The 21,405-nt window shown below is 41.8% G+C and overlaps 1 protein-coding gene across 1 annotated transcript in view; it reads left to right on the top strand.

Annotated features, from left to right (window-relative positions):
* The window catches only part of kif26ba (kinesin family member 26Ba), a 123,565-nt gene that overhangs the window by 81,643 nt on the left and 20,517 nt on the right, over positions 1-21,405 (top strand). The window contains exons 6-12 of the mRNA XM_050054496.1: positions 5,525-5,740; positions 6,777-6,870; positions 10,503-10,648; positions 12,409-12,525; positions 13,719-13,905; positions 14,855-15,065; positions 20,637-20,808. Of these exons, the coding sequence (XP_049910453.1) occupies positions 5,525-5,740; positions 6,777-6,870; positions 10,503-10,648; positions 12,409-12,525; positions 13,719-13,905; positions 14,855-15,065; positions 20,637-20,808 (1,143 nt within the window). The remainder of the gene's footprint in view (positions 1-5,524; positions 5,741-6,776; positions 6,871-10,502; positions 10,649-12,408; positions 12,526-13,718; positions 13,906-14,854; positions 15,066-20,636; positions 20,809-21,405) is intronic.

The raw sequence follows: 21,405 nt of genomic DNA, 5'->3' as shown, positions 1-21,405 counted from the left end.
ATGGACCTTTCTAGTCATCTGACCACTCAAAGCGCTTTCTACACTATGAGTCACATTCACCCATTCACACACACATTCATACACTGAAACCTTTAACACACTCACACACCGATGGAACAGCCATCGGGAGCAGTTTATCGACATGCAGACCGAAGGAGCCGGGGATCGAATCGCTGATCTTCCGATTGGTGGACGACCCGCCCTACCTCTGAGCCACAGCCGCCCTAAAAAGGCGCTGTCAATGCCTTTAATTCACAGAACCATAACAAGTGGTATTAACAGTAACATATATAGTAACATAACCGTAATGTATAACTCAACAGAGATGAGAGGAAGTGATATGGCTCAATCATTAGCCACTTCCAGGCACTGTATGTAGTTTACATATTTTGTCATACTGGTATATCAGATTTATGTGTACTTTGGCACTTAGAGGTTGCTCCTTGGCAAGACAGAAGCTGAATTCTCATTCACAGGTTGAATCTTTTAAAGGATGTGGTCCATATATTTGTGTCCCGTAAACGTTTGAGGGCCAGACTGAACCTGCAGTGCCCCCCCAGGTGAGACAGTCTACTCTCACAGAGACCAAATCTAAAGACGTATCCATTCAGCTCAGTCAACTAACAACATCAAGAATGTAAGGATGAGAAATTGCATTTCCTCTGACTGTCAGCCTGTGTATTGTATACTGTCAGCTGATTTCCTGTTTGGAGGGCATCCAGCTCTTTTAATCTGTCATGCCTTAAACTATCCTGTCCAAAACAATCTATGCACTTTGTGCTGTCAGCACTCAGAGCTGAAGCCAATTTACTGTGAACTTCTGCTGATTCAGATTTCACAGTCTGGTCATCGTTCATAGCAAACTCTATAGTAGCTCAGCTTGTGCCATACTTGCTTTTTACAGTTGAACTTTGAAGATACATGTTTCTTTTCACAGTTCTTACTCTGAATCTATTTCCTTCAAAATTATGTGAGATTCATCTCTTATAAGAATACATTAATAGAATATGACATGAGTTGTTTTCCAAGAAAGTTAAAATGTTTTAGAATAAACTGTTTTATTTTGATGTGTACAAAACAAGATAATATGGGTTGAACAGAGTATGGTCAGTACACTCCACAGCAAGAGCTGGAGGTAAGGAGACTATCAAAAGGAAAACATGTACAGCTGCTGCCCTATCAAAGGATAAAATGATAGTCCCAGGAACTTAAAGCATCGAGTGCTTAAAATTCAGGAAGTTATCAGGGACTAAAAAAATCCCCATGACAAATTAAATGCAAAAAAACCCAAACAATTTCATTGCAACTGAAGAATGGAGGCATATTTGACCAATAAAAGGCAACTGCCTGGATTGAATCATGTTTGTATGTGTCAAGACCAGAGTTGGGTACTTTAATTACTTTTTGCAGTAATGAGTAACCTAATGCGTTAGTTTGCTGTTTGAGTAATCAAATACTTGAGTACATTTTCAAACAAGACATCAGTTACTTCCCTTACTTTTAGAACGCTGGTCCTTCAGCTACGAAATAGCAACGGCTGTCCTATGGTGGAGTCTCAACAGGTGGAGTAGGACTCGCTGACAGACATATTTCAGACTCAGGACTTGCATTATGGATGGTACAGGCTACACGCTGGTACTCACCAATTATCCCCGGTCGTCTTTCACGGCGTGTGTGATGTCATCGGGTTATTCTTGTCCTATTTTTATTACTGTCACTATTATTTGAGTCACTGTGTCTCTTCATGTGCCAGCCGACATGTTGTTGTAGTCACCTAAAAGCGTCAGCAGATGACAGGAGCTGCATTTGAAGCGCCATAAGTAAACCGTCAAGCTACTGTATCTTCCACAGGAAGTTCTGACAAATGTTTCAGAATAAAAGCCTATTTAGAAAATGGAGGGATTCTCTCAGCCGAGGTTATAAGGGGCTTTTAATTTGAAACAAGTGTTGAGTTTGAAATGACGGTGCGATATGTTAACTTTACAAAGACAACGGAGCGGATAAAAAGTAAATATATAAACACACAGAGGGATTAATAAATAACGGACCGTCTATAATGTAGTTTGTTTCAAATGAAGCTGGGAGCCTCTGCAGTTGTGGTGAGTAAAAGCCCCGCCGCTATTTGTTAATGTTATTACTTTATGTCCGACCGTGAGGATGTACCATTGTTTGCTAGCTTGATGCTAATGACAGTAACGTTAACTCAGCGGGTTGACAAAGTGCCTCTGCTGTTTCACACCATCATTTCCCCCTTTTACTCTGTGTGGTAACATCCCTAGAGGAAATATTAAAAACGCTGGGGTGTTGTTGTCATACAGTTGTCTACGGCAGCAGATCGTTCTGTGTTTCTACTGGTCAAAGTGACGGCTGTGATGGGAGAATTGGATCTCAGTGAAGGGCAAGTGGTCCATAACTTTAATTTTGGAGACAAAAAAATGTAGGCTTAGCGCCCTGTGGTCCATTGCCCAATAGGAAATGTAGAATACTCAAAAGTACTTTAAAAGTGCTTGAGTTACTTTTCTCAGGGAGTAACGTTGGAAGTACTTTTTTTTTTAAGATATTTTTTGGGCATTTTTAAGCCTTTATTTGATAGGACAGACAAGTGTGAAAGGGGGAGAGAGAGAGGGAGTGACATGCAGCAAAGGGCCACAGGCTGGATTCGAACCCGGGCCGCTGCAGGAAGTACTTTTAAAGTAATTGAGTTACTTTACTCAGGGAGTAACGCAGTAAAGTAACTGGTTACTTTTTTAAAAATGAACGCAGTAACGTACTTTGATTACTTTTAAAGTAACCCTTACCCAACCCTGGTCAAGACAACAATGCAGAGACATCACATTGGAACCGAGATATGGTCAAGGTCAGAAGGGAGCAGTGTTGGCAAAGTTAAGCTGAAAACACATCTTGCAGCATTTCGGCACATTATATGATGCAAACAAAGAGCCAACCTTAGCACCAGTAGGAAGCATTGTGCTGCAGCGTGTCAACAGAAGATCAAACACAGTTATTACTACTTTTACTAAAAGATCTGCACTTACCGGTACTTCAACTATGCATTAGCTTAAAATCACGAGTGGACACACACTAACTAAACTTGATTTCTCACTTGAAGAACCAATCTCAAAACCTGTGGCTCACCGGGCAATATAATTTTTCTTTATAACAGCGGGATTGTGGGTCGTATAACTTGAGATGTTTCTTGACCTCAACAACTAGTCTCTCCTCATCCATTCTTTGACACACGAGAGAAGGCAGAGGCAACAGAGTTCTGTTTATACATCCATATTGAGGAGAGGAGTCGAGCTGCCATGGGAGCGGAGAAGAAAAGCTGCTACTGGAGCCCTCATGTTCAAGCAGGGAGCAAGTGGGAAAAAATGCATTCAATTTAGGGGCAGCTAGACTGGAAATAGGACAGTGGTGTGAAGTGTCACAGGGCGACGTGCCAATGAGTGCCAGTGCACGTCTTTCTATTGTACATAGAAAATAATACGGGCAGCTGTTTTGACATGCACCAGTCTGTTTTGGCCTTTACTCACCTGTTACATTACTGTAAGTAAAAGTAATACTTAACTCGTTACATTACTTTTGTTACTAAACTCCATCAAAGGTGCCTTCAACTCCAAATCCTCCACATCCACACATCCCATTTTTAGTATTTATCACATGTAGAAAAAGAAAACGAGACATTGTGGTCCCTACATTTGAGGAATTTATGTGTTACTAAGTAATGAGTTACTGCCCAGCACTAGACAGGAGATGTGCCAAGTTGTGAGAGAAAGCAAGAAATCTGTCACCAGGGGAGAAAGTGTAACTGTTAAAGGTAAACAGACTCAGATACTTTATCACTTCAAAATGTTGCTTTGTAAATATCAAATAAATTTGATGAGCAGGGCAGCTCAGATCAGTCTCTGAGACAGTTGGTGTGGTTCAGACTCAATCCATAAAGCTCTCGTTGCATCTGACGCTCTGCACCATTCATCTGCTTTAACTGAGCCTCTCTCTCAATTGTCAGGGAGCAAAAATCTGGGGTAAATCTCCTGGATAAGCACATAGGATGTAGCAGGAAGAAAGATTTAGTGACAAACATGGAGAGAAGAAGACAGACGGACTGAATCAGAGAGTAATATAAGCAGTGAGAGATTCAAAGAGTAAGAAAGACAAAGACTAATTTACCCAGATGAGCCAGAGGAGGAGCAAGAGAGCAATAATAAACTCAGAAAAAGTGCCTAAAACTTTAAAACATCTTCCACTAAAGGAGAAAGGGTTGTTTATATGTTAAAATGTCCTGGAACTCACTCAGATTCGATGACACAGCGTTTTGCTTCCTCCGATATCAAAGAAAACAACAGCAGCTGTCAGGCGGTAAATTGTGGCTGCTAACAGTTTATGACAGGAGTGGGAGGAAAGGAAGAGCGAGAGGAGGAGAGAAAGCTAAAACAGGATTCCTGCACTTCAGGCTTTTTGATATGAGGCAGCGAGCTGAAGGTAGACAGGAGGGGTGAGGAGAGAAAAAGGAAAGGATTTAGGATAGAGGGTGAAAGAGATAATGAAAGAGTGACAGCCGGTAAGAGGGGAAGGGGGGAGGAAGGAGGGAGAGGAAGCACTTAGGGTGAATGAGGTGATGAGAGACCGTGTTCATATTCATGTAAGGAACTAAAAAGCTGAATGTTGTGACTCTTTGGAAGTCTTTTGTCGCTGCTAAGGTCCCGATGAGTTCAGATGCCTTCGAGCAACAATCTCTCAGAATTATCAGATCTGTTTGTCGGTTTGAGCTGTGTAGGGTTTCTTAGAAAATCTTTCAGTGCTCTCAAAGTGTAAGTGGGTATAAGTAAGAAGTGATGCCAACATGGCCCTCAACACAGTGCTTGAGTTATATCTGAGAAACTGCAAAGGTATAACCAAACTTTCAAAAAAGGATACTTTGCTAGCTATGACTTTTAGCCCTCACTTAGTAATATTACTTTGCTACATGTATGAATGTGCAAGTTTCTTGGGAACCTCTGCACCTGTATCTGCATTAGTATTTCGTGAGGGATCAAGGGCCTATCCCAATACCCACACTTCCACTAGAAATACCCACTTGCACTTGGTTGTGCACGTTCATGTTTAGGCTAGTGGTGTCCCAAAACAGAATTGAGGTAGTGGAAGTGGTTTCCAACACTTAAAACCCGCCCTAGATTCCAAGGGAGCCCTGACCCACACTTTCAACGAAGTGGAAAATGACAACACAAGTGCTGGGGCCAGCATTTTCATTGCATCGTTACTACATGTGACGTATGCCTGCACGTCGGCCACGCTGATTTGCATGAAGTGGTGTCTCATTTCTTAAGGAAAGATCTCTACCCTAATATTTCTCACTTCCCTCATCAAGGGTTATCTCGCAAACGAGGGCACTCAATACTAAGTAGAAGATTTAAGGGGTAGAAATAGGATTGGGCCCAAATTACAAATGTCTTTGCCCTATTTTATTTAGTCATACTCTGTTGTTTCACTAGTATCTGTGTGTTTTCTGTGACTTACCCCTCAGGTGAAAGTGATGGTGCGTGTGTGCCCAGTGTCTCAGTCGGATGCTGCAGAGTCCAGTTCCTTCCTCAAAGTGGATCCCAGGAAGAAGCAAATCACCATCATGGACCCCTCAGTCAATCAGACACCAAGTGCAGCCTCTCAGAAAAAGGCGGGAGCCAACCAGGTCCCTCCAAAAATGTTCACCTTTGATGCGGCGTTCCCTCCTGATGCATCACAGGTGAGAGAAATGCCTGTGAGTTTAGAAAACAGAGGACTTGGATAGGATTTTTATATAAAACCTGATTGAAACAATTACAGATATACACACATACACACACTTTTGCCACATTGACTTCATGATGAGTGGCTGAGTAGATCAGCCTCCAAGTTGTATTTCCAAGTATAAAATATCTCACTTGGCTAAAACAATCTGCACAAGTGTCAACAGACTGGTGACAAACTGGCTGCAAAGCAAACATTGCTTAGATGTAAATAAAACCTTATCCTACTAAGAGTTAGATGAGGAGATTGATACCACTATGCCAAACAGTATACTGCTATAGCCAGCAGCTAGTTAGCTAGTTAGCTTAGCAGATTAAAAATAGGATCAAACAGCTAACCTGGCTCAGTCCAAAGGTAAAGAAATTCTACCAGCACCAGGAGGTCTGCAGCTGGCCATGAAAAAACTATAGAACATAGCACCTTGTAAAATCACATGTATCTACATTTCTGTCTGTATACAAGTTTAAAGAAGATATGTTTATTTGTTAACCTTATGGTTAAGGTGTATATTCGAACTTGGGATAGAGCCAGGCTAGCTGATGAATTCCCCCTTGAGGGGTGAGAACCAGAGGGGCAAATGTGACGATGAAAATAAATGGTATATATTAGATATACAGGTAAATGTGAAGCCAATTTCTGTGACTTTTCCAAAACTTTCTGGGTGTAATTATTATCTTCAGGTTTGAAAATTTTCATATTTCATGACTTATCCAGGATTTCATAACCATATGAACCCTGCCATTCCTCCCATTCTGCATTAGCGCTGAGTGCAGCATTAGTGACATTAATGAGGAACACACCCATCATCAACCATACCTTTTTTTTTTAAGATTTTCTGTTACTCAAATGTGAACATCCTCAATGGCTATCACAGAGCTGTCCTTTTAACACTGCTCTAATGGATCATGTGTATCTGTACATTCAGATATTTAATGTATATCTCTTCCTAGACCTCTCTTCAATCCTCTCTCTCTCTCTCTGCCTGTTGCTAGGCGGAGGTGTGCGCAGGAACGGTTGCCGAGGTGATTCAGTCGGTGGTGAACGGAGCAGATGGCTGTGTCTTCTGCTTTGGACACTCCAAGCTGGGTAACTCTCACACACACATGCACGCAGACTACAAAATCAGAGGAAGTGTGGCTCTTGAGTCATCTTCAGTGTGTGTGTGTGTGTGTGTGTGTGTGACCATCAGTGTGTCAGTCTTTCACTTGGCTGTCTCCCTACTGGCTCTCATCTATCAGAGAGAGAAAGAAGAGGATTAGTGTCTGCTGAAGCTGAAAGCATTCTCAGTCTGCTCCGTCTGTGTTTCTGTCTTCTTTTCTCTCGCTCTAATCCTTCTGAAGCTGGTTTTTAGAGAAGCTGTCTTAAAAAGGGTCAGGACCCCTTACTGCACACTGCAACATGTCTGAACCCACACACATGCACTGGCACAAACAAAGACCCACCACACACACACACACAGAGATATTCTCCAACCCCGGGTCAGCTCGTGTTGTGTTTATCCCTGTACATGCAAGCAGCATTACTCCTCTTGGCTTGTTGTCTTCATACAGCCGGTTGGAGTTTCTAAGTCCCCCTTGAACTGCTGGCAGAGGACAAAGGCAGAGAATTCAAGCACTGCAGTTCAGCAGGGAAACACCTCGGTGTTAAAGGTTCTGTATGCCACAGATTAGCATTAATATAGCATCAAACCACTAACTGTATGCACATATATAGAGGAGTAATGGCATTCTAAGCAGAGACTGAAGTCACGCTCCCTCTTTGTGTGATATAGTCTGAGCTTCTCTGTGGTTTGTTGTAGTAATCCGATCAGTGCACTTGAGTGTTAGTGCATGTGTTCATACCACTGGCTAGCTCATTGCAGCTGCTTTGCACTGCGCTCATACAGAGGTTAGTGCTGATATCGGGACAGCGTCATCGCAGAAGCGTAGTGCACTCCCTCTGGTTCCCCCCTATTTAACACAATTAATCTGTCAACACTGTTGCCGTTCTTTAGCGCGGTTAGCTGCTAGCCACCAGCTCAGCCATCTTAATTTTGAGAACTGTGTCCAGACAACTCATACGCAGTTTTACCTCCAAATAAAGTGTATTTATATTCTAAACCACTTAATTTGAAGGTAAAACTGAAAGTGAAAGCGGTGTCACTTGAAACTGCAATACCAAATGCAGCCACAATGCCAAAACCGATTAGAGCCGAGCGCTGTTCCTGGAGGTGTGGTACACTCTCTACTCTAATAAAAAGGCATAAACCACCTGTAATGTCGCCAACAAGCCCTCATTGGACAAGACAAACACACAACTGCACACAACTATAGCATTTTAAGTCAAAGTATTTTCTAGGAATAAGAAAGATGGCCACATATGAAAATAAGACCTAAGTTTTAGTATAGGTATTCTTCTTTAAATTAGGCTTTATGTAAGAGTGGCCAGAGACCTGAACTCGGTCATTTCTCCATTAAAAAGGCCCATGCAGGACATATCAAACAAACAGATGCACATATCTAATTACCACAAATTTCTCAAGACAATGAACCAACATGGCATATACGTCAGACAGTCTGTTTAGATCAATGTGTTTGCATCCCACCATTTTCATTCAGTTTACAAATATTGACACGTGAAAATGTGTCATGATGATGACTCATAGTGCATAATGTGATTGTGGCTGAAACCAATATGCTTAACACGCCCACGAAAACAGACCTCCCAGAGTGTGATTGTGTTGAATGAGAAGCATGACTGCGAGTGGTCTGATGAAAATACATAAATAATGTATGTTTTTCATGGTGTGTTGTGTTTTGTGTATTGTATGTACCTTTGCTGCACTTGGGAGGAGCCAGAGACAGATGTCGACTGAGTTGGACAATAAAATCAATATATTATAATCTGATATGATCCATCAAAGAGAGTTTGCTCTCTCAATCAGTTTTACTGGTATATTAATGCTGTGGAGCGGCTCTGACATCGCTGGATTTCGGTTTTAATGGCTGCTGCTCTAGTGGCAGATGAGATAATTCTTTGTGATATAGCTCACCTAAGGCCATGGATCTTAATGAGGCTGCATTATAACAGTATTACCTCTTTCCAAATTAAAATGGGAAAGTAACACAATGAGCATTTATCTTCCGCCCTGTGGCCTTTGGCTGTAGACACATATGAGGACTCAGGCACACACGGGTCCTGTCATGTAAACACACATGCACACACACACACACACACACACACACACACACACACACACACACACACACACACACATGCACACTCTCACAAAGAGTAACAAGGTTTCATTGAAAGGGAAAAATATTCTGATAATGACATAAATGGATAAACTTCAGGAGTGCAATTGAATCCTCTGGCTGAGAGTCCTGTCTGATGGATTATGTTATCAGTTATTGGATTATTGGCTTTGGATGGCTCATTTTTTAGTAGTGACGAGTGTGCGTGTGTGTGTGTGTGTGTGTGTGTGTGTGTGTAAGCTCATGTGTGCATGTCTTTGTACTGATGATACAGTGCCTCCTTCTTCTCTCACACTTTCTCACCCTGTTAACTTTATCTCTGACAGCATCAGCAGCTCTGCTTGATGAGACCAATTACCAGGAATATACATCAACTACACAGACATGGACACACACACATGCACATATACACACTTCTTTATCTCCTGTGGCATAGAGTCACTATAGTTGCAGTGTCAGTGGAGTAGTCAGCTAGCTGTCCATGAGCTGACAGCCTGTGGTAGTCAGAACAGAAGGAAACATACTCGTGTTGATGTGTAACTTAAGACTCTCTCGTATATACACAGACCTGAAATGAAAAAAGAGAAAGGAGGGTTGTTCAAGTGCGCTGTGGTTGTGGTAGATGTAACACATAGAGCCATTACAGAGCCATTATGACTGAGGAAGTCTGATTTGTTAACTAAAAAGAAATGAACTTGCAAATCACTTAAATCAAAGTAAATGTGTTGCTTTAAATAAGTTGTTTTCATACTGTTTGCAGAGTTTACCGGGTTCTTCAGCATTTCTTTAACAGTATTTTGAGGTTTTATCTGGAATAGTCTGAACATTGTGCTTCAGGCAACCTTAAAAGGTTTAATTTCAACCCCGTATAAACACCACTATGATAATATGAACCATTTTTGACACTAAATACAATCTTTTTTGTTGCGCGTCTTCACTATTTCTCCTCTACTTTTTGAACATGTTTTTGACAAATCATGAAATGCATCTTTGTTTTGACAGTAAGTCTAGATGCTCCAGGAAACATTGAGGGAGAACAATGTAAAATTACAGTGTAGCTGACAACCGCCCCTCCATGCTATCTCTGAACAAATCTGAACACATTTCTCTACCCCGCATCACACGAGTCAGGCTTTTGATGTCCTCTGTTTCTGTGTAAATGTTCGCGGCGGTGTGATTGTTAGGTGTGACATATGGCTTTGTTTAGGTGTGTGTTTGATCTCAAACTCCTGACAGCGAGAGCAGGTGTGTGTGTGTGTATGTTTGGGGTGGGGGGAATCATCATTTTGTGGCTCAGAGGGACAGATCTGGAGGCTTAGTGTGCACATGCATGTTCAGACACTGAAACACACACACATACACACCTATTAACACAAAGCACTTTTTTCTCCTGGGAGCCTTTTTTGATGATGTTCTTTTTGATATATCCATCTTCTTCTCTTCACCCTTCACCTATTTTGTCTTCCTGTCTGTCTCTTCCAGGTAAATCCTACACCATGATTGGCCGTGATGACTCCCTGCAGACTCTGGGTATAATCCCATGTGCCATCTCCTGGCTGTTTAAGCTCATCAATGAGAGGAAAGAGAAGACAGGAGCACGGTTCTCTGTTCGTGTCTCTGCAGTCGAGGTCAGTGTTAATGGATAGATCTAAACAGGAGTCATTACTACTAACCTGCAGTCTTAAATATGAGTTTGAGGTGAGGTATTACTGAGGGCACAATGTAACACTTCACATGGCAATGAGCTAAAATCACAACAATTTGGTGTGATTTATGTGACACTGATCAAAATCATGGATATAGCAATCCCATTACATCCAGAAATCTTGTCTTATAGGAAACATAACAAGTCAGAGTTACAGAGAAGCCACTGATATAGCTCTTACTGTTTCCAGAAAGTCTATTGCATTAACTTAGAAGTCAGATACCTTCCTTTCTATATCAAAATGGATATCAGAAATTACTAATTATACGGACTTAGAGAAAATCATGTATATCCTCAAAAACAGGTATGTAGTATTATCATTTTCTTTAAGTTTTTTTTTTTTTAGGCATTTTGCCTTTACTTAATAATACACGCTGAAATTAGACAAGAAAAGTGAGACAGAGAGAGGAGGTTTGACATGCTGAAAAGGGCCTGGGCTGGAATTTAACCCGGGCTGCTGCAGTAAGGACTGAGCCTTTTGGTACCTGCTCTACCAGATGAGCTACTGGGTCATCCCACAGATATATATCATTAAGAATCTTGCAGCCTTTTATTGAATACATGGTAATATTACCTCCATCAACTGTAGACCCGCTGAACTGAACTGGTTTCAGTCATAGACTGTATAAAATAGTAGACATAGCTACCGTGACATCACCCATTGGTTTGTGAACTCTCGTTTCGAAGCCTCGAGTTTGGCATTTCAGCAGTCATCATCTTGGTTATTCAGAGCCAGAAGTTACTGTATTTTTACGAAAGGGTGAAACTGTGTAGGAGTGAGGGGTGGATCTGACTGTAGCGACTCCTCGTAGACAGCCTGTCACTCAAAGCAGCTCCTACCTCAACTATGCATTACTGTAAGACTTAAAATATAAGCGGGTGAGTTATAAAAAAAAATCATCCCCCGTACAGTTGTCATGAATATTGAAATTAGCTAAAGAGATCAAAAACATTTATTGTTCAGGGCTGTTAACATGTTAATTTCTGTTGTAAAGTTGGGCATTTAAACACGGGTCTTTGGGGAATTACTCAGTTTTGGAGTCAGCCTCATGTGGCCATTCAAGGAACTGCCGTTTTTGGCACTTCTTCCCTGCATCATTTTTCAACATTGGAGGTTTCTGCCTGGTTCCAGTGTAGGCCAATGATAATTTTCAGGTACAGTGGGTGAGGTATCAAGTTTCTCATGACATAAGATTTTTGTTTTTTTTGTGTAATTGTCCTTATTATTTACATAACTATTATCATTCTTATTATTATTGTCCCCTGTTTTCCTATTTTCTGTTCCACATGTATTGTATTATTGAGTGTTAAGCCGGAATAGGTTGTACTGTTTTTGCATATTTAAAAACATTACAAAACACAACCATAACAGGTGCCATTACTGATACAGGCATTTGGGAAAGGGGGTCACTCACAGTCTCTTTCAGTAGTAGTGGCCTTAACTGTAGGGCTAGCAGTGTCATATTTGACATCAGTCGTCTACGACTGCAATATTTTTAACCATCGACTTGCCATCACAGGAAATGACTTCCCTCTGATAAGGTTTTAATAAAGGCTGGACTCTTCCTTTAAGATTGGTCTGACCAGAGTTAGTCACAGAACAATTTAGGGAAAGATTTTGTCAGAAAATAAAAAACAGTGTTGTCACTACTAGTTAACTTGTGTGTGTGTGTGCGATTGTAGGTTTGGGGAAAAGAGGAGAACCTAAAGGACCTGCTGTCTGAAGTAGCTACGGGTAGCTTACAGGATGGACAGTCACCTGGAGTCTACCTGTGTGAGGACCCCATCTGTGGCATGCAGGTACACCCAAACACACACCAACACATGCACACATTTCAACACAGCCGACAGTGGCATTTGTTTATATAATGTGGCTGCTGCAGACTAAATCCTGCAAAAGCGTGTAAGAACAGCCTCAGGCCTTATATCAATATGCTTTACCTTTGTTTTCTTAGCCTCAGGCAGTTCTCTGTTGTCTTTGCTACTGGGGGATATCCACACTTGCTGATGCACACACTCACCTTGGAGCAGCAGATACAATATGAGAGCTTTAGTTTGCTATTAGAGTACCCCTTCTTCCAAAGTAAATCAGGCAGATTTTAACACCAGGTTTACTGCATCTGACTTGCTAAGTCAGAACAGAACAGTGCCAAGTGAAAATTAATTAATGGAAAAACAAAAAATGGGGAAAAAAATAGAAAAAATATATATATTTGTCTGTTTATATTCAAGCTTTTCCTTTAATTGAGTTTGGTTAAAGATCCAGTGTGTAGGATTTAGGGAGATTTATTGATAGAAACTGAATATAATAGGTATCTTTTCTTTAGCGTTTAATGACCTGAAAATAAGAATTGGTGTGTTTTTGTTACCTTAGGATGAATTGTTCATATTTATAAAGGGAGCTGAATTGAATCCAAATGTATCACGTCAGTCTTCTTGATATTAGCAAGTGTTGTATTATGTCCAACGGATTGCTATGATGTTGTGATGAAACTTGTGATTCACACCCCTACTGAATAGTGTGTAGAAAAATGCCAAAAACAACTGAGTGACACAGGATGAAGTAGTGTGTGTGTATGTGTGTGTGGCTGCAGTTTAATGTTTATAGGATTAGAGGGTCTGATACAAGAACATCTGTGTAATCCTTAACTAATCTGACATAATCTCATCAGTAATGATATCCTGCAGTATACCACAGACACACACACACACACACACACACACACACACCCTCTCTCTTACTCACCTCTCCTTCCCTCTATCTCTGTCTCCCATACCTGCAGGCAAATTAGAAAATGCTTTATTTGAATATGCCAGTCACTCCCATACACGCAGAATCCTCACAGCACACAGCGTTATCAGTGTTAGCACACTTCTTGGTGGGTAAACGGAGCCCCCTCAGCTAAGATTAAACGGTATCGTCTGTCTTATCTGGCTCTCGGTCCTTCTTTATATTCACAGAATTTTTTTTCTCCTCCCAACACATTTTCCAGCTCCAGAACCAGTCTGAACTACGTGCTCCGACCCCAGAGAAGGCGGCCTGGTTTCTGGATGCAGCCATAGCAGCTCGCCACAGTAGCCAACGTCCTAACACCACCGAGGAAGAACACAGGAACTCACACATGCTGTTTACATTACACATATACCAGTATCGCATGGAAAAGACAGGCAAAGGAGGGAGTAAGTGCTGTTTACTCTCACAGCCTGTCATCACTGGTATTATTCATGCTACTTATTATAATCAATACTTATCAACAACAAATTACTGTTGCAGCTGGTTCTACTGCTGCAGATATTAGCACTACTGTTATCATATCAGACAATACCTCCTGTGGGTCTTACATCTGAGGATTATAGTAGAATAAAAGACATGCTTTTTACTTTTGCAAGACAAAGCAAGGAATGTGTGCACACAGCAATGATAGATACAGTCACTATGGATTAAGAGGGAGCTCAAGCATCTTCTTGACGGAGTTGTGCACAAACCTGTCACGGTGTGTATGATCCTGATATAGATTCTTTGTTTAGATTAATTCACAGTCATGTCACACATGCACTCATGTCTTCATCAATAACTGAGTGAGGAGTGAGAGTTTCTTTGTGTGTTTGACAAAGCAAGACTGATGTCTGACCAAAATATAACTGATAACAAAGTCAGGAGTCATTCGGGTGCACGCACAAGTCAGTCAAGTCAAGTCAGAGAATAAGGCAGAAATGGCTGTGAATGTATTGTGTATAGTATTAAATGCAGGCAGTGATGATGTTTGTGAATAACAAACGACTAATGTAGGAACACACACCATTTCGCAGCATATCTGCACCCTTGTTTGGCTCACATAATTAAGATTTTTCACTGTTTTAACCTTTAAAAAACTAGATTTTCCATTACATTGCTATAGAATTTCGAAAAACCACTCAATCTTTGGTCATGTTATAATGGTACACAGTGTTAATTGGTAATGGTAATGATTCATTTAGGAAATTGTTAAATGATCTATGTATATATTGAGGGGCACATTCAAGACTTTCATACTCCCTATCTGGTCTATACTGTAGGCCGTCTTGTATCCTTCCCCCTTACCATCCTCTTCCCTGCTCCATTTTTGACACATTTTCCTCACTCTGCTAGTGTCAGGCGGTCGCAGTCGCCTCCACCTGCTGGACCTCGGCAGCTGTGATGTCAAAGTACTTGGAGGAGGAGGAGGAAGCGGAGGAGGAGGAGGAGGTGGGAAAAGCAGGGAGAACTCTTCGCACAGCTCGGCCCCTCTGTGCCTTTCTCTATCAGCCCTCGGCAATGTGATCCTGGCCCTGGTCAATGGAAGCAAGCACATCCCATACAAGTAAGGTGGTATGTGTGAGTGTATGTATGTGTGAGGAGGGTAGAGGAGAAAAGAAATGAGCTCATATAATTTAAATAAAGTACAGAGAAGAAACTGAGACAGAAAACAAAGACACAAGGGGCTCAGTCAACAACTTAGAGAAAGAAATGTGGAAAGGAATGAAGGGCAAAAAGAGGAGGAAAGCAGGATGTGTTGGAGCTCGAGAGAAAAGCAGGCGAGATATCTCTTAAGTTGCTTCAGGTTTTGCAGACTACATGTTATGAACAACAACAGCTGCTGTTACATATTCATCATATTCATTTAGCTGGTTAACTGACTGGCAATGAGAGCAAAGGAGCGAGAGGAGAGATGGGGAGATAACACAGGCAGCGACTGTAGCCACATGAAAGAAAATAAAAATACACATAACAGGGAAAAAATCCCCATTGCTGTGGCAATGTTTAGTATGCCCGGGCAGTATACATTATGTGAGGTAGATGGATCAAACTGTAATGTCCTCATTTTACCTTTCCCTCCATTTGAGTCCTCTTTTCTGCCCTCCTTCCCTCTTGCTCTTCCACTTCTCCTTAAGGGCTTTGTAGCTCTGTGCCTCTTGCTGGGTTAATTTAATCACCAGCTTTTGCATTTACATTGCAAAACAACCTGCTACCTAACGCTAGAGCTGCAAGCAAAGCTGTGCTGCTGAGTCTGGTTTGGCACTGGTGACTCAGACTGTTGGCGGAGCGTGAGAGGATTTGGACTGGCTTAGCAACGTATGCCGTGTTACTGCCATGTCTCTAGAACCATGATCAACATAACCAACACTAAAATGGCTGCTCTGTACTTGCACAATGTAGTGTGATGTATATCCATTTGACGAACTTCATGTCTGTTTACTTCCTGTCAGCTCTACAGTAACGTTTCCTTAGTGAACACAGTGCTTTTTGTCCTAATGTTACTTCACGCTTCACAGGTAGCTTGCATTTACTGTAAACAGTATTTACCATTTGTTTTTTTTTATATAGTGTTTCATGATCATTTTCATTATTACCTCTTCAATAACCATTAGCGGTGCTCCCTAATGTTGGTCACTCAGTGTAGCACCAACATTCGCCTTATTTTCAGAGCTTAGCTAACATTAGGTCGCTATGGTTCTCTTTTACACTCAGTGCTTCAAAGAGTTGCCAAAGATATTAAAGTGACTGACATACACTGTCTTGCAAAAGCAAAGAGTAAAGCTGAGTAAAGCAGAACGCTCTCTTCATGAATTTGGCAGTGCTTTTCTTCATTTTAGTAGCCAGCTAGCCTAGGTGACCGGCTAACCTCACTATTAAAATGATCAAAAACTCTATAAATGAACGGTAAATACTTTTAACAATATAAATGAAAAGTGAACTAACTAACTTAAGGATGAAAAAGCATATTTTAGTCTCTAAGGTTGTAGACCAAGATAACGTTACTGTGGAGTTGACAGGGAGTAAACAGACATGAAATTTGTAAATGAGCCCGGTCTCACTCCGAAGTTCTCGAAATCCCAGCACTTGGGCAGTGACTTGTGGCGTCAGAAACCAATGAAAAAAGGCATCCTTTAACATCAGCATGATACGCGGCTGGTTGCTGTTATACTTTAATGACACCCGGCGGCATCAGGGGGAAACACAGCGGGATAAAGTTAAGGCGCCGAAAGTCCGACGGGGGTGGGCAGGAACCTAACCACTCGCTTTTGTTGCCTAAACCTAACCAGGTGTTTTTATGGGCACCAGAACGTCCCAGAACGTCAACAACCAACGCAGCCAGGGTACATTGCATGTCGTATGTGGACGTGGAAAATCAGTTACATGTCACACTGTGTTGTGCAAGTAGAGAAAGAAGCACGAGCTAACGTGGATATCAGTGGAGACAGGTGGAGTTTGTCATTGCAGTCAGCAGGATATACAAGAAAAGGTAGTAACTATTGATTAAAATATCGGGTGATGGTGTTGATGAACCAAAGTGATGGACCAACCAAATGACCAACTGACTAACTGATGCGTATACAGTCTTTTCTGTGATGTGACGATATTGGAAGCAATCACAAAACCAAAAATATGCAAGAATTCAAGAATTCTGCTACATTAACACCATCATGTGAATCTGTTTACATGGACATGAAAAATCTGGTTATGAGGCTTATTCTGGATATGTTTACATGAGCACAGAGAAATTGGGTTATTCATGTTCCCTGTAAACATGGTGCTCCTGGGATGTTTACAGAATGAAACCAATGGGAGATAAAAGCGACAGGAAATATTAAACACACACCGTATATTTACTGCCACTTTACAACTTACTGTAACTGTTTCTTCTCTGCTGCAATCACCAACACCTGTCTGCTCTGAGCTCATCCATCGTTCCTCTCTTTCTCTGTTTCTCTCAGCCCCACACACACACACACACACACACACACACACACACACACACGCTACATACTGAGCTAAAAGCGGCTGCATTACTCTCATAACACTGTCTCCACTTTGGTCAGTGTCAGCCTGTCACTGTCATTACCGCCACATAGTAGAGGAGAGCAGTGGGTGAAGATACTCAGGCTCTTTCATAAAAGAAAGACAAAACTCCTTTTCTCCGTTGCTCTACAAGTGAGGCACTTCACTGCTGCCATTGTTTTTTCTGTTAATGTCACTTGGCTGTGCGTGTGCAGGTGGTCAGCGACACTCAATAACTAGGTTAAAGTGTAGACAACAGTATCCTTTTGGGGATACTCCAGTGAGCATATTCTGGTTTCTTATGAATATAATAAGGGCTTATCCAGGTTTCTGAAAACAGGCTATGGTGTTAACATTCTCAAACACATAAATGGGAGACTCCAAAAACCTGATCATAAACAGGTTATTTATGTCCATACACTATCTGGCTGAGCCTGTCTCTCAGTGCTTCATTACTTTTGGGATAGGGTCCCATCATGTTCTTATAATCCCGGTCCTGTTCCAGCACTGTTGCTAGGTAACTGGTGATTCTATGTCAATGATCAGTAGATACCGTCATGTGTTTGCAGCTTCCCAGTTCAAGAAAAAGGGGCAGCCAGTGGTCTGTTACCACAAAATCAACACGTTGGCTCTTTCCCAGACATGAATCCAATCTCCAGACAGACTTTTCAGCCACAACACGCTCATATAGATTTAGAGGCTCTTCTCACATCCACTAAACATCAACCTTTCTCATCAGGGACTCTTTACAGCTCCTTGTCCAAAAATCAGACCACCTCCATCTGGTTTGCTGTGTCTGTCTCCTGGCAAAGTCCCCCTTATACAGCTCCCTAAATGTTTCCACTGACACCCCCTCTCCTGTACTGTCTGGAGTGTCTCTGTCATACAAGAAACTCCAGGGACACAGTCATTTGTTCTACTCCAATATCCTGTTCGACCACTGCGAATGTTAAAGGGAAGGTTTCACAGCTTTATGTGGATGTTCAGACAGTATGAATCCGCTTTTACGTCTGGAACCTCCCGTCTGGAACCTCCCGTCTACAACGGCTTGAGACGAGCCCTCGTTGAGGACTTGGCTCAGATTCCAGAGTTACTCTCTTATCCTGAAGCCTCCCTAAGAAATCTGATCCTGTTTTGATTCGGCGGTGGGAACCTCTTGCGACCACATGCCTTTGCTGACGTCGGCCCCAGCAGGATTTGAGCCCTGGACCTTCCACATGGAAGACAAGTGCTAGTGTTGATGATAAATGTAGTTAATTGAAGCAATAAATTCCTCCGTGCATGTCATATTGACCGGGAACGCTGAGTTCTTCTGCTCGTGAAGCCGTGTGAGTGGTGCCTACATGTACCAGGATGCATTGCAGGCTCTCTTGCCGTTGGGGACAGCATCTGACAAAAACGCTAGAATTAATTGCTACAGAATGATTCAGTTTGTGTTGGCATCAGAGGGCAATGTGAGAAAAGGCCCCACCAGTTGGTTTGCTCTCTGCAGTTCAGGTTCTAGAGGGTCCCTGCCATGTCCTCTTGCATGGCAGCTGCAGCCTCGTCCTCTCTCCACCACATTTCAGCCGTGGAATAGCCGCTTGAATAAATGCAGCTGAATATCCAAATCAGCCAAAGCACTGTAAAATGAATCCTTGTCCATAACATCTTCTGCATTCACATTTTGAGATACAATTTTCGCTGGAAACGTAGATACAGTAGTTTGCAACACAAGCGAAGAAAACAAGTAAGTTCAGTTTCTGAGCAGCATTTAGAGCACGCCCCCTGGCTACTTGGAGGTGAAATGCAGCCTGTAGTTCTTCAGGCATACAACTATGGTCACTGTCATGTCAATTGATGGCACTGGATGCATGGAACAACTCGTTTAGCACCTGCAAACTCAGCTATACACAGAAAAGGTGGTGAATTTTTATTTCAATATTAGCAGCATAAGCACAGACATTTTAACGCAGTCTAAGAAAGTCTAGATTGTCTTAATTCATCACAGTTTTACATAAGTACAAGTCTGTTAGTGAACAATGTGTTCACAATGTGGCATCTTCAGGTTGAGGCTCCTTAATAACAGCTTCTTGTAATAATGATGATCTAGAAATCTAGATGCTGCTTTCATTACAGGCTACTTTAAATCGAAGAGAGCTTCATCATACATACAGCAGTCTTCTACACTGTAATAAATCTAGCACAGGCTCAGAGGTAAGATCTAATCCAGCGTCCCTAGCACTTGAATTAACATGCAAATGAATACTTCATGAGTCATGAATTTACCTACATTAATCTCAGGGAGAGAGAGATATAGACGTAGAGATAGACCGAGGCGGAGAGGAGAGAGTTTGTTGAAGCCCGAGGCGGCGAACAGAGAAAGAAGAAAAGAGAGGAGAGGAGCAGAGCATCGATGAGCGAGAGGAGGTCAAGATAGGACTGTATACAGTGTAAACTTGTGTGTCTGCGTGTGCATGTGAACGTACACATATGTGTGTGAGACATGCCTGCAGGCTGTGTTTTTAGAAAAGGGGGACAGCAGCGTGAGGTATTGGGCCACAGTGGAGCTTTACTCACTGTCAGCCTGCAGGCCTCACATACACACACAACCACACACACACACACACACACACACACACACACACACACACACACACACACACACACACACACACACACACAAAAGGCTATGAATGATTGCAGTAGCCCACCCAGGAGAAAGTCTTTTCTTAAACACACAGCCTACTTTTACTCTCCCATCTGCTAGTATAATCTCTCTGGGAGATAGATCATCTCCCAATATTAGACTACATAATATCCAGAGTGCTTCTTTTAAGACTGTGTTAGCTTTAGCCTGGAATAGCAGCCTTTCTAGCAGCATTAACTTTGTGTTTTGGGTCTTTTAGCTTTATATATATATGCATATCTTAGCATTGCGTTTCATCATTTTTACAGACTTTTTAGTCACATTAGACTGTGACCACGATGAGCTATTAATAATCCTTTGTCAGATGTCAGACATGCGTGGGTGTCTGTTTGAAAATCGACCAGTTTTGTCACATGTTTGAGTGACTGTGTGCATTTCCAACGTGTCTTTAGCGCTCACATCTCGGTGTATGTGTGTTACTAGGGACAGCAAGCTGACCATGTTGCTAAGGGAGTCGCTAGGCAACATGAACTGCCGGACCACCATGATTGCTCACATCTCTGCCTCACCCAGAGATTTCTCAGAAACCCTTTCCACCATCCAGATTGCTTCCCGCGTCCTCCGCATGAAAAAGAAGAAAACTAAAGTCACAGTGGTGAGTTTTAATCGAACCTTAATGCTTCATCAAAACTGGGATTTAATTTCTCTTAATCTCATAAAACTAAAACTTTGGGTACATTAAGTTCAAGATGAAGACATGTGCATACACTGGTAAGATGGCTTGAACATATGGACAGGTAACTATTGTTAATCAGTGTCAATCTTGATTTTAACACTGGAGTTCATGTGCATTTTATCACCTTTCCATCACATGTATCAAATGTGATGCTGACACCCTTTCTCACCTTTCACTTCTCTTGCTTATTTGTTTCAAAATTGTTCAGGAGAAGGAAAAGGGGTGAGGGCTTCAGAGCTTTAAACATAAGAATAAACCTAGATACCTTAAAGTGCCAGTCTGTGATAGAAATAGGAATACTTGAATTAAAGTTCTTACCTTAAATGTGTTACTCGTCTAAGGTGCATATCCAGGATCCGTGTGGATGTCATCCTTTCCTCCATCTTCTCCATCTTTCCCACCTCTCTCCAATGTGAACTGTCAATTAAAGGCAAAAAAAAAATCACGCTCTGCAAATCTAAAAAGGGAATATTTTCTCTCTCACCACCTACTCTGCCTCCTCCTTGCCTGCCTCTA

Source organism: Epinephelus moara, chromosome 1, assembly GCF_006386435.1.
Source record: "Epinephelus moara isolate mb chromosome 1, YSFRI_EMoa_1.0, whole genome shotgun sequence".
NCBI classification, from domain to species: domain Eukaryota; kingdom Metazoa; phylum Chordata; class Actinopteri; order Perciformes; family Serranidae; genus Epinephelus; species Epinephelus moara.
This window is presented reverse-complemented; position numbering and strand designations above follow the sequence as displayed.